The sequence below is a fragment of the Corylus avellana genome, chromosome ca6, assembly GCF_901000735.1.
Source record: "Corylus avellana chromosome ca6, CavTom2PMs-1.0".
Taxonomy (NCBI): domain Eukaryota; kingdom Viridiplantae; phylum Streptophyta; class Magnoliopsida; order Fagales; family Betulaceae; genus Corylus; species Corylus avellana.
Genome location: NC_081546.1, coordinates 9,229,712 through 9,242,908, shown reverse-complemented (window position 1 = coordinate 9,242,908; position 13,197 = coordinate 9,229,712). Strand labels below are relative to the sequence as shown.

Genomic DNA, 13,197 nt, shown 5'->3' with positions numbered 1-13,197 from the left:
ATGAAACAATATATATAATTTGTGATTTTCTATACACACTAAATACTAAAAAATGTTTTTCACTAAAATCATTTTACATCGAAACAAACAGAACCTAAGAATGGTTTAAAGGTAGATTGAACATGTTACGTTAGTCGAGTATATTGAGAGAATGCAAAATAACATTTCTTTAATTAAAAAACATTAAAAATCAAAAATCAAAAAATCAAAAGTCATTTTGGTTAGCCGACAATCCTATTTTTGCGAATCCAAAACGTCTTTCAAGATGTGATCACATCACATGGATGTGCTGATTCGCACGAGGACTTAGACGTTCAATGCCATTCCTTCAAATCAGCAGAGCATGGAACTATTTACTGGATATTTATGGGGGCCTTCTGGAATCCCTGGATATTTATATTATGAGAAAAGGTTGAGAGACACTTGTCGAGACATGTGAGCGACTTCCTCCGACGATTTCGTATCCGTTCACGTGGCAGACATGAAAAGGCTCGGAAACCAGAAACAGTCCAAAACATCAACAGTCTCCCTGCGAAGTGGCAAGAATCCTGCACTCGCCATAAACGTCTCTCTCAATTACTCACGCACAACTAGACATTGAGGTTCAAGAACACGTTTGTTTCATCAAGAAACGAGGATCAGAGATGCTCCACCCACTTCTCTGCGATTCCACCGCTGCTACTAAAGCTTCAATGATTCCTTCAGCTTTGTCTTCGAGTGGCAGTTCTTCTCGTTCTTGCATTGGACCTTCTCCTATCTCTGACACGGGGTAATCCACTCTAATCTTTCTCCCCTGTTCTTGAATTCAACTACTTCTTGATTCAGCTTGTTTTAGTTCATTTGAAGATGTTTTAACGAGTGTCATTTACTGGACTTGTGGGTATTTCTTATCAGATTGAAATTTAGTAATCGAGCAGGCAATGCGCCAGGACTTGTCAGTAAGGCATGTTTGAGTTTCTGTGATGTTATGAATATCAAAATTTTCCTTTTCCTTCAAACTCCTGCTTATTAATTAATTCAAGGCTTGATTGGGCTTTCTTTGCATGGGTTAGAGAGGGGACCCTGTAAAGCATAGGACAGCGAGTGTTTATGGTCAGCGTGCTCAAGAACGTGTACTTGAGGTACTTTCCATTTTGCTCGTGTTTCACTATTGCTTTCTATCAGGTCGACACTTTTCAAATATGTAAATAGTTGGATCCTTTGCAATGGTAACTCCTAATAAGTATTACAGAGTAGTTAGAACACTAGAGCATTTGAGAAAATCGTTGAATGATTGAATGTTAAACCTGTATGGATTTCCATTTTGAAAGTAGCTGACAAGGCAGGCATTTGAATTAAAAAATTAAAAAATCTATAGTAAGTTAAGGTATCTCCGTAAGAACTGCATAAGTTTTGAGAGGTCTTATCAATCATCTAATGACTCTAATTACCGAGAGCTTCACTGGGTTGTTTTATGGAAAAAAAAATACAAAGGTATTCAGTTACATTTTAGTAATATTGTGATCAAGTAAGTTTTTATGATTATGTAGGGTTTGATACCTCTTATAGTTAAGAATAATATAGTCAAACTAATGCTCTATTTGTTTTGATGTAAAACATTTTCTGTACAATGTTTTCAGTACTTTCTGGTGTTTGGTTGCACTTGGAAAACTTGGTCAACTGAAAAAAGTTTTCGATCAACTGTAAAACACCCCCCCCCTTTTTTTTTTTATGGGAAAATGTTGTGTTTTTAAGGCATAAAATCTTTTTTCCATCCATAGCTCCTCTCTTCAAATCCCCTTTATTGGCAAACAGCCACACCACTCCCTTTCTACCACATCAAAGCCACCCTCACCAATGCATCCCCCACCAGAGCCACCCTCCCCCAGTGTAACTCCTATCCCCCCAACCCAACATATAGATGCACGCACCACCTTCTTTCAATGTTGGCAATGCATGGGGCTCGATTGACAACCACCTTCAGAGATGCTGAGAAAGAGAGAGACTACTGTTACATCTGCAAGGTTCACCTGATTAATGTTCAATTGAATTTTGAATGCTTTATCGCTTGACTAAATGGGTATTTCGGTTGTTCTGGATGCTGAGCTTGAGTATGCTTAGTTTTGTGAAGACGAGAAGTCTTTGAGACTATTTAAGCAAGCATTGTTTGGAAATTTGGATGTTAAATGTTTTTCACATTTTCAGTACAAACCAAACAATGGAAAATATTTTTAGGAAAACATTTTTTCAGGGTGATAGCCAAAACACTGGAAAATCAGTAAATTTTCCAGGAAAATATTTTCAACTGAAAACGTTTTACATCGATACAAACGGGCCCTCAGAGTGTGGATTTCGTTCTGTTTTCATATTGCATTGAATAGACATTTTCTTTCTTAAGGATAAAACATGGTTTCTTAAATAAAAGGTGTTGTCAATGTCTTCTCTCATGATTATATCTTTTGGTTTTATGCTATTAATTTCAACTACTATGAACTGCATGATTTTTGAGGGTATAAGATCATTGTTTTAAGCCAAAATGGGAATAATCCACTTTCCAAGTGTTTACCTTTTGTGATTATAGGAAGAAGCTCCTGAAGTGTCTGAGACCACCCCATCATTGAAAATTTTCCCAGGTCAGGCATTTCCATTGGGTGTATCAGAAGTTGATAATGGGATCAACTTTGCTATTTTTTCACAGCATGCAACTGCTGTGACCATTTGTCTATCGCTTCCCGAGAGGTGACATTTCATTTCCTTTTCAATTAATATGTTAAAATTCAGGTGTTAGATATACTTTTCTGTGTACTTGAGTTGTTCTTTGCGCTTTTAATGATATTTTGATTACTTATATATATAACAAAAATCAGGTGTTGGATAGATTTCAGTGTTAAAAAGAGTTAAAATTTGTTTCAGGGTTCAAGGTTTAACTATTTTACTCTGTGTACTTGGGTTGCGCCCCTCTGCGCTCTTTAATGCATTATTACTTATCAAAAAAAAAAAAAAAAAAACTATTTTACTCTGCTTACTGCACTTGTAGTTGGTAGAATTTGTCATTGAGACCTTGTATTTTTTGCATTGAGATTCTGCCAATGAATTCTGTTTCCTTTTGGTTTTAACACATTAAACTAAGGAAAGAAGGATAGTTTGAAGAATAATGACTTATGACTTCTTATATAGAAGGTGTAGATAAGGTCATATACAATTTTTTGTGATGTGTATGTGTGTGTGTGTGTGTGTGGTCTTTTCCATTATGAAGGTTGGGATTTGGGCTTAAATTACTTGTCTACTTTGGTATGGTATCAATAAGGAAGTTGTTGAGTATATATATGTGTGAGTGTAAAAAGAATAAAGTCTTATATTGAAAAGATGTAATAAGAGTGAGTGGTTAATATAGCATTGTTGGGCCCAAAACCATAGGCTTAAGTTTTTGGGCTATGTGGTGTCTCAACATGTTATATTATGGGCTCACTAAAAAGACTTCCCAAAATATCAATCTCCCTAACAAGTGGTATCAAAGCCAATGGTGGTGTGAGGTATGGTGGAGTGGCGCAAACACAAACAAAAGGTCCCTGGAGTATGGACAAAAAAGGTGAAGGTGCGAGCATGGATGGAGCGTCTTTGTAGTGAAGGGCAAAGGCTCATGGCATGGGCTTGACGATGGTTCATGGAATAGGAATAAAGGTGCAAGCTGTGAGCATGTACAAGGGTCCCTGGAGAAGGCGCAAAAAAAGTCATTGGCACAAGGCACAACGAGAGTCCATAAAGTAGGGGCAAATGTGCTTGGTGTGAGCAAAAACCCACATAGCCCACAAGAGATCTTGGAGAGGGCTCATAAGATTGATAAAATGCTTCCGTTTGAGGGGGAGTGTAGTAAATGTGGTAATGAACTAACACATAAAGGGGAGATTGTTGAGTATATATGTGTGAGTGTAAAAAGGATAAAGTCCTATATTGAAAAGATGTAATAAGTGTGAATGGTTAATATAGTATTGTTGGGCCCAAACCCATAGGCTTAAGCTTTTTGGTTGTGTGGTGTTTCAACATGTTATGTTATGGGCTTACTAAAAAGACTCTCCAAGGTATCAATCTCCCTAACAGAAGTGACATGGAGATTTTTGAGTGGAAAACATGAAAGTCTGCCTATGAACAATATAGTTGGTGAGCAAGAACTTTTTTCCTACTTTTAATGTGGTGACCAGATACTCCACAGGTTTTTAAGAGATCTGAAAGCATAAGAATTTTGACATAGGTTAAAATGGAAATAGTAGTGTTTTGGGGAAGATGATTGATGTGGGGCACAGATAAATGCATTCAACCTGTCAGTTTTTTTTTTTTTGTAAAACTTTGGTTTGTTCAAGACTCATAGATATTTCTTCAAGTTGATGTTGTTTGGTCACATTTAATGTTTCTTTTTAATATTTCCTATATACTCGATATTTGTCTTTTGTTTTGTGTGTGAGAGTTAAGTTTGTTCAAGATGCTACTGAGGTTTATTTTGTGTAGTGCGACTGTGTGTCTTTTCTTTGGGATGTGTGTGGGGGGGGTTTGAAGAGAAATGATCTTGATTGATATTGTCTCTGGAAATTTTGGCAGGCTGGATGGTGGAATGATGGAACTGGCTTTGGATCCTCGTGTGAACAAAACTGGAGACATTTGGCACATATGCATTGAGGTAGTCTTGCTATTAGGTTGCTACAAACACTGCCTTCCGTTAGTTGTCTTTGGTTGACGTTGATAGCTTTACTCATCTGTTCATTGCAACTTTCTGTAAGACACATTACTAGGGGTCTCTTAGTGGTTTTCCTCATGGCAGTGGCAGTGTGTGCCCCTGCCTAGTCTTCACATGTGCATGTGCACATTGGTATTATTTTGAAACTGGATATCATGCCTATGCAACATCGTTTTGATGTAATTGCAGTTATGTTATTACCTATAATATTGCTTGTTTATCTGTGCATAGAGATGGAGTATGGTATGTGTTCCGCTGCAAGTTAACGCATTTACTGCATCATTATTAACTTCTTACACCAGTTTTGGTGTGCATGTGTCTGTGTGTTTCATTCCATTTTGGGCTGTTTAGGAAGGGGAGGATGTTGGTCTGCTCTTATAGCCAGCCTATCTGTGGACGTCACTATGATTCCAAAAGATGACTTGAATATTGTATTGTCTTCAAGTAAAAGTTACTTGTGTCTTTTCCAAAAAGTAGTAGAGAAGTAGTATAAATTGGTATTTGGGACATTTCATATAAAAAATGATGTAAACTTTATGAAGCCTAAACTGTGAAGAATATGTTGCCGGTACTGAAGATTTGCTATCTGTTTTTTAGTATGCTTTGGCTGTGAAAAAACCTAAATGGTTGATCATACGATGTGATTATGAAATAGGTCTACTTTTATTTACGGTATGGATTTTGGTTCAGTGACTGCTGAAGCATTGGTTATATCTAGGCCCATTTGATAGTAATAAAATGGAATTTCCACTTGTGCGAAAGTTATATTAACAGAATATATTTCTTAGATTTTTTTTGTTTTTGTAATTCCTCTGCAGGATTTGCCTCGGAGCAATGTTCTTTATGGTTATCGCATAGATGGTCCTCGAGGTTGGCATCAAGGGCATCGATTTGACAGCAGCATTGTGCTTATAGATCCATATGCAAAGCTAGTTGAGGGTCGCCGATATTTTGGAGATGCTAGCAACAAATTTTCTAGATTTCTTGGAAGTTATGATTTTGATAGCTTACCCTTTGACTGGGGAGAGAACTATGAGCTTCCAAATATACCTGAGGTGATAAAGCTACGGATATGCCTATTGTGCTATGCAAGGCATATGTTTTTATCTTTAAGCTTGTCCTATCATATGGAAATCTCAGTCTCCCTTACCTGTTAAAAATTATGGTTTGATGAAATCTGATAACGAAATGCATTCATTTTCTTTTTGAAGCTTTACTAGTACTGTGGCTGCGGTCAAGAATTTTTCACTGGCTTTAAGTTGACAATTACACCATTTCTTTTGTGTTTAAGTCGGTATATTCTTTTACATCTCAACTTCATTACATCTTCTGCTGTCTTTTCAGAAAGATCTTGTTATATATGAAATGAATGTTCGTGCATATACAATGGATGAATCTAGTGGGCTGGATCCAAAAATACGTGGGAGCTACCTTGGTCTGATTGAGAAGGTAATGGTATATCATTATAATTGAATAATATTCTACTAAATAGCCTTTGAATATTTTCAATAATGTCTGTCATCTGAATTAATAGCTACTTAGATGCCATAAGTGTGACTTTCCATTTTTTCAAATAACATTGACAATATGATATTCAGCAAGTAGGATTTGGCTTGTATGTGGTAGTGGAAACTACAGCATATCTGCGGTAGTATATTTTGATGGCCCAGATGTTATCAATGGATTTTTAACCCAAAAACTTAACGGGCGTTTAACAAGTAGTAAGACTAAGCATTTTTAACGTCTATCCTTTCCTTTTACTTTTTTTTTTTTTTTTTTGTAAGCTCCTTTCTTTTCCTTTTACTTTCAGTTTTACTTTGTACACACAAACACAGACACACTCACCCTCTCTCACACACATAGAGACCCCTCTCCATTTGTCTGTGTTCTAAAGCTCCAATTCCCATCAATTTCCTCTCTTTGAATGTAATTTTTTTTTTTTTAGTTTTTTTTTTTTTTTGGGCTCTCTTAGTTGAATTTAGTTCCCTTTGAATTTCAAGCCGTCTCCATTTGGCATTTCCAAAGAGACAGAGATGAGTCGCTGCTCTCTCTTGCCTACTTCTCTCCTATGGCACCCATGAACCATAACTCTAGCATCAACTTTATAGCAATGGAAGCCAAACCCAGCTGTTTTTTTCATTTTCGTGGTCATCTTCAGCTTACCATGGAAAGACCCAGCACAGTCAGCAACAGACAAAAGCTCCATCATTTCTTCATTTCCCTTCAACTCCTCAAACCTTGCCTATCATGACACAGGAAACATCACAGCCGTGTTGCACTAAAGTGGTTGACTTGCAGAGTGGAGAGAAAAAATAGGGATCTGTTTTGGACAGTTTCATGGAAGAAAATAGACCCAAAAAATGGTTGTTAAACGCCCATTAAGTTTTTGGGTTAAAAACCCATTGATAACATCTGGGCCATCATGCGGTAGTTTCCACTACCGCAGATATGCAGTAGTTTCCACTACCGCATACAAGCCAAATCCCAGCAAGTAACCTAATGTAGCATCGACACAGGCATGAGTATGGCAATATGGGTGTCCATCATGGATCCGAGATCTTCTAAACAATGACCAAGTATATATTATGAATATCTCTGGGAATTGGAATCATGGTACCACGTTCATTAGTAATGGACAAAGTATAGAAGTTCCAGTTACTTTACAACCTCATATGGAAGGACATCAGGCTTCAATTTTCTTCTTAACTAAAAGAAGGGGTTTTGGGTTGTTTTTTGTTTGTTAGGGGAGAGGACAAGGATGAGGAGTTAATTAGAAAAAAGATATACTTGGTACAGTTAATGCATTAAGAGGGGGGTCTATACAAAACTGAGCTCCAAGCATAGGTGCGGGCATTGTGGTCTCACAAAACCTAGATGAATAGGAGCCTTTCTTTTCCAATAAATCTTTAAACTAAAAATTAGTCCAATTCTGTGGAACTGTGGATATTTATACATCCAAATGCCAACCCTAGGGTTTTCACTTTGAAATAGCACAGGACCAAACCTTCAAATAAGCCTAAAATACTAAGATTATAATTAAGATCTCTAGAGATAAGTAAAATCCCTATATGCAGGCCGTGGAAAAATTTCTTGAAAAGCTTTTCACAGAATTCTGACGAGACTAGAAATAGTGACATATAACTAGCTAGCTTAATTGGTATTAGGCTACACTGGAGTTGGAGGGGAGGAATTGTAATGTAGGTGAATTTAGTGCCTTCTTACACTGGTGAGGAGTGGACGTTTTTGAAAAGGAAAAGCAAGAAAATATTAATGATAATGTATACTAGATCCAACACTGTTGGTGTTTCCAGTAAACCTATTACAAGTTATTATAATAACATCAGTGCGGTTTGTACTATCAAGAGTGCTTAGTGAAAGGTCTTGTGGCTATCATTTATGGCATGTGCTATATGGATATTTAACTGCAGTTTGGGTAAAAAAAACTCTTTGCTTATTTCAAGGTTTTATGCCACCTAAGGTGCAAATGACATTTATTTAATGCAGCGATAAAACTGTTTTCAAAACCCTTAGACAGACATAGTTTGATGTTTTGGACAGTTAATTATTGCTTTAATAAATTTATACATTGTCTGTAGAAGCTATTGTTTTGTTTGGTCTTTTGCCAAACTACTGTTTTTGATGGCTAATTTCCTTATTTGTGGGAGCAAAGTGGCAAACCATGGCTGCATAAATCAGATATTGATTAGAAGACTTTGATTATGATTCTCTAATGAGTGGAGTTATATCATCATTTTTACGTTTGGTATGTAAAGATCAATGTTTGTTTGAACACTTGATATATCGTGTTTTTATGACGTTTTCCTTTCTCATTTTAATTTAAAGATCCCACATCTTCTAGAGCTTGGTATCAATGCCGTGGAGTTGCTGCCTGTCTTTGAATTTGATGAGTTGGAGTTTCAGAGGTTCCCAAATCCTAGAGATCATATGGTAAATTAAAACATTTCGCTTCAAGTTCTATATGCTATAAGATTTGTACCTCTCTGTCTTTGAATTTGATGAGTTCGAGTTTCAGTGGTTCCCAAATCCTAGAGATCACATGGTAAATTAAAACATTTCGCTTCAAATTCTATATGCTATAAGATTTGTACGTCTATGATATCAATGTATTCATGTTGTTGCATATGGAAGAAAGGATAATTTATGTCAATATTACTATGTTTATATTATTGCCTAAGCTTTCAAAAACTATTCTTCTTGTTGCAAGGATTTTGGTATATTTTAATTTTGGACTGTAGTTCCACTACTGTTTGGATCAGTGAAGTTGTGGAATTTTATGTACTCATTTTTATATAATTGGTTTTCTGAATGTTTCAATGCCAACGTAAACACAAAAACAATTTTATTTGTTTGCCTACATGCCATTTATACATTTTTTGATGCGTGAAAGTATACGTACCTGTTTCTTGTTTATATATCTCCGTACATCTTTATGTTTCTGAATTTGAATATCCTAATTTGTAAATGAAATTTATATTGCTTTGTGTGTTGAATGTATATTTTACCACTGAGTAGCATAAACGAAATGGAATGCCCTAGTTTGATATTATTATTTAATGTTTAGATGATTTGACTTTTATAATAGCCATCCTGCAGAAGAGGATCCAAGTTCCCATACCAGTTTGTTGTGACAATTGAAATTTAGGATTGCAAAAAAGTAGAAAAGAACAAAATAAAAATAAGTCAATCATACAAAACACCAAGATTTAGGTGGTTCAAGTTGACAAGCCTAAGTCTACAGGCGGAGACAACTAAGAAGAAATTTTACTATCAAAAGATGGAGTACAAAATAGTGATGAAGAAAAAAACTACTCAAAACCAAAGCTCCAATATACTTAAATCTCACTCTCACACAAAAGATAGCTTTTTAACACAGGAAAAATCGTTCTCTAGTTCTCTTGAGAGGCAACTATACCACAAAATTGAAGAACTTTTACCATGCGGCGCTACAAAACTGTGAGAACAAGTGTGTGGTTGCCTCTTTTCTTTGTGCCCTTTTTTTTTGGCTCTCCTGGCCGAATAATATGCCCCTTTATGTAGAGTGATGGGCGGTTTCTAATAGGTATTTTAAATTTGTGCATGACAAGGAGAAGTTAAGCTCTAAAAAACTTAACGACTAGGAGAAAGAAATTGACCTGAAAAGAAACACCAGCTGGGGCTTACATGACTTGATGGTACATGTCACATCACAAAGACCTTAACAATCTTTACATGAACTGCCTTTTTTCTCTGGTAAGTTGAAAAAATTCAACAAAGAAAAGAAGAATAATAATCAACCAAGAAAGTGCCATTAAGCATATTTTAATTTACAACTATTTCCCAGAATATACTTTTGGGTTTTGTTTAACCACAAATTCAAGTCAAGGAAGCGAAGCTGTAGTATAATAATCTTTTGGCTGAGTCCCCCCCCTCCTCCCTTATATATTTAAATTTTATGGTTTACTTACTTCGATGAAGCAAATTGAACATGAATGCTTATCCTTATCAAAAAAAACATGAATGCTTATCCTCTGATTTTCTTTTCCTTTTCTCTCACAACCTGACTTACCAAGTGGTATTGGGACTATTTGTCTTTCTAGATCAATACATGGGGCTATTCAACAATAAATTTCTTTGCTCCTATGAGTCGCTATGCCAGTGATGGTGGAGGGCCACTTAATGCTTCCCGGGAGTTCAAAGAAATGGTCAAAGCCTTGCATGGTGCTGGTATAGAGGTGTGTTGCGTTTTTCTTCCCTCAAAAGTAAAATATGTATTATTTTTAGTTGCAAGTAGTTTTCTTTTTGTTGTATCACTAATTAGAATTCTCCAATACTTGTTATGTCAAATGAGATTTTTTTTTTCTTTCTACAGGTCATTTTGGATGTTGTTTATAATCATACTAATGAGGCAGATGATGCCCACCCTCATACCACTTCATTTCGTGGCGTAGACAATAAGGTGATTTTTCACTTCTGTTGTGAGATTTTTTTACTCATCTTGCGCTGTCATGCTCCTAATGTTCTATGTTTTGGAGCACTTGGATGCTTTTATGCTATACTGGATGGTTGGAATGTTCTCAATTTCTATAATATTTGTTTAGAAATTTTCATTGTATCAACTTATAGTATAATTTGATTATTTTGTTACTGTCATCTGCTGAGACATATAAAGTTACTCATATTTGAGTTTTCTATAGAACAATTAAGGTAGAAATCTGTGACTGGAAAGTTAGATTCTGCAATTTTTGAAGGTCATGAACCAGTGGCTGAAAAGAACCAAATTGGATAGGATATGGGAACATACAGTTATCATCTATTAGATTTTTTCTTCATTTCTTAATGAAATGTGCCTCAAATCCTTCTACAGGTTTATTACATGCTGGATATGAACAATAATGGCCAACTGCTAAACTTCTCTGGCTGCGGTAATCGAATTGTATTTCTTGGCAGTTTTCTTACTGATTTTCCTCAAGGATTTAAACTTCTACTGATATATCTTTTAATTATCTTTGGACTGCTTTCTTACACCTTTTGGGTTAATAACTTTTTTGGTACCTGGGTTTTGAGGTTTTTTAATTTTCTCCCCTAGGTTTTAAAACATGACTAATCTATTACTTCAGATTTTGGAAAAGACCGAATCACCACCTCCAGGTTGAAACATTCTATAGGAGTGGCCGGGGGTGGTGGTTCGGCCACCCCCATAGAATTTTTCAACCGAATCACCCCCGGCCACCCCCAGTTTGTCAAATTGGGGGTAGTTCGGCCATCCCCATAGAATTTTTCAAACTAGAGGTAGTGATTTGGTATTTTCCAAAATCTGAGGTATTAGATTAGTCATGTTTTAAAACCTAGGGGGGAAAATTAAAAAACCTCAAAACCCAGATATCAAAAAAGTTATTAACCCACACCTTTTTCAATATGTTACTTCCAAAATGCTATATTTTGGCTCTTATGTAGAAGTCATAATGTTTGTCACTACGGGTGCATCTCATCTTTCATTGCTGGTATTTATTTCTGTCTGAAGCAGGCATACAGATGAGGTATTGAAATAATGCAATATCGATGTGTTGATATGGTATTCATAAAAACATGGGACATATATATACATAAAAGATATGTTAATATATAATATGTACACAAACGTGTAGATAGCTGAATTTAGATATAGTAATTAATATTTTTTAAAGTAATGAACTCTATAGTTATAATTTTTTTGTTCTTTTGGTTAGAGGGAAAATCAAGGCAGGCACAAAAGAAGATTGTACACAAACTAGATTAATTATTTTAGTCCCTAGGAGAAGAATGCGTTTATCAACCTCTAAAAGAATGTAGAGAGATACACTGGTTGTCAATGGTAGGAAGGTGGTTTGATGGCGGCAGCAGAGGTGGTGACAGTCGTGGCTGTGATATTAGAATTGACACTACTAAGATATGAGATTCTTAAAGAGTTTGCTTTAGTAGGGAAAAATTAAGTCATTTTCTGGTTTCTAATAATGAGAAAAATCTTATCATTATGGTTATTCATAAGACATTCTATGTTCTATTCACCAAGAATGAAATTTTGCCTTGACCAACAAGATGTAGTTTCTTGTCATAAAACAGTGGTCATAATGCAAAACTAACATGGCTTTACTTATTATCTAGTGGTTACAACCCTAAAATGTAAAGTATGAGTATAACAGTGAGACAAGTGAGTAACTTTTGGATTTGCTTACCACCTATTAAAAGCTGAAATTGAAGCTTTGGAGACTATTAAGAATATTTATATTCTTGAAAATTTGGTATAAAGGGAACGAAACACCTATAAAATTTCTCCATCCTTATGGATGAAGCATCCTGGGATCAAGTATCACGAGGAGGCAACAAATCCACACATCCATGAAAGCAAAGGAGCTAGAACTCTATTTTAAGCTTATGTTGGAAATGCTTGCTTGACTTGCCAATTATTCCTTTTCTGCTGGTCAAGTACACAGCTGCCAACTCCATTATGTTAAGCTGTGTTCTACTTTGACTGACAATTGCTATGGCAAATTACATTTTACATTAGTGTTTACCGGAAGTATGATCTGCATGCCTTTGCAACTTATTTAGTCTAACAAATATTTAAAACTATTCTTATAAGCATTCAAATTTCCTAAGATGCCGTATTTTGTTGCTCTCCAGGAAACACATTAAACTGCAACCATCCTGTGGTCATGGAACTGATTCTTGACAGCTTAAGACATTGGTATGGGAGAATTTACAAATAATTTCACTTGTAACACATTACTCATGGCATATATCATGTTTTACCGTAGGAAATTCAAAGTATACTTTGTTATATGTCTTGAAGTTTTCTTTTCACATAGTAAATTTTATTCTCTGGGTGAATCACAATTATTATATTAGGAAGAGAATTCATCTTTATTTAAGATGTTCTAATTACAAAATTAAAATAATACTTTGAAAAATAATAAAAATAAAGTTATACGAGTTGAGCCGACTTTATACAA

The 13,197-nt window shown here is 35.5% G+C and overlaps 1 protein-coding gene across 1 annotated transcript in view; it reads left to right on the top strand.

Annotated features, from left to right (window-relative positions):
- Nucleotides 1-409: 409 nt before the first annotated feature.
- LOC132184337 (isoamylase 3, chloroplastic) overlaps nucleotides 410-13,197 on the top strand; it is a 32,744-nt gene continuing 19,956 nt past the window's right edge. The window contains exons 1-12 of the mRNA XM_059597932.1: nucleotides 410-769; nucleotides 895-943; nucleotides 1,053-1,121; nucleotides 2,561-2,718; nucleotides 4,573-4,651; nucleotides 5,527-5,763; nucleotides 6,053-6,157; nucleotides 8,552-8,656; nucleotides 10,306-10,440; nucleotides 10,578-10,664; nucleotides 11,073-11,130; nucleotides 12,869-12,932. Of these exons, the coding sequence (XP_059453915.1) occupies nucleotides 645-769; nucleotides 895-943; nucleotides 1,053-1,121; nucleotides 2,561-2,718; nucleotides 4,573-4,651; nucleotides 5,527-5,763; nucleotides 6,053-6,157; nucleotides 8,552-8,656; nucleotides 10,306-10,440; nucleotides 10,578-10,664; nucleotides 11,073-11,130; nucleotides 12,869-12,932 (1,271 nt within the window). The 5' untranslated portion in view covers nucleotides 410-644. The remainder of the gene's footprint in view (nucleotides 770-894; nucleotides 944-1,052; nucleotides 1,122-2,560; nucleotides 2,719-4,572; nucleotides 4,652-5,526; nucleotides 5,764-6,052; nucleotides 6,158-8,551; nucleotides 8,657-10,305; nucleotides 10,441-10,577; nucleotides 10,665-11,072; nucleotides 11,131-12,868; nucleotides 12,933-13,197) is intronic.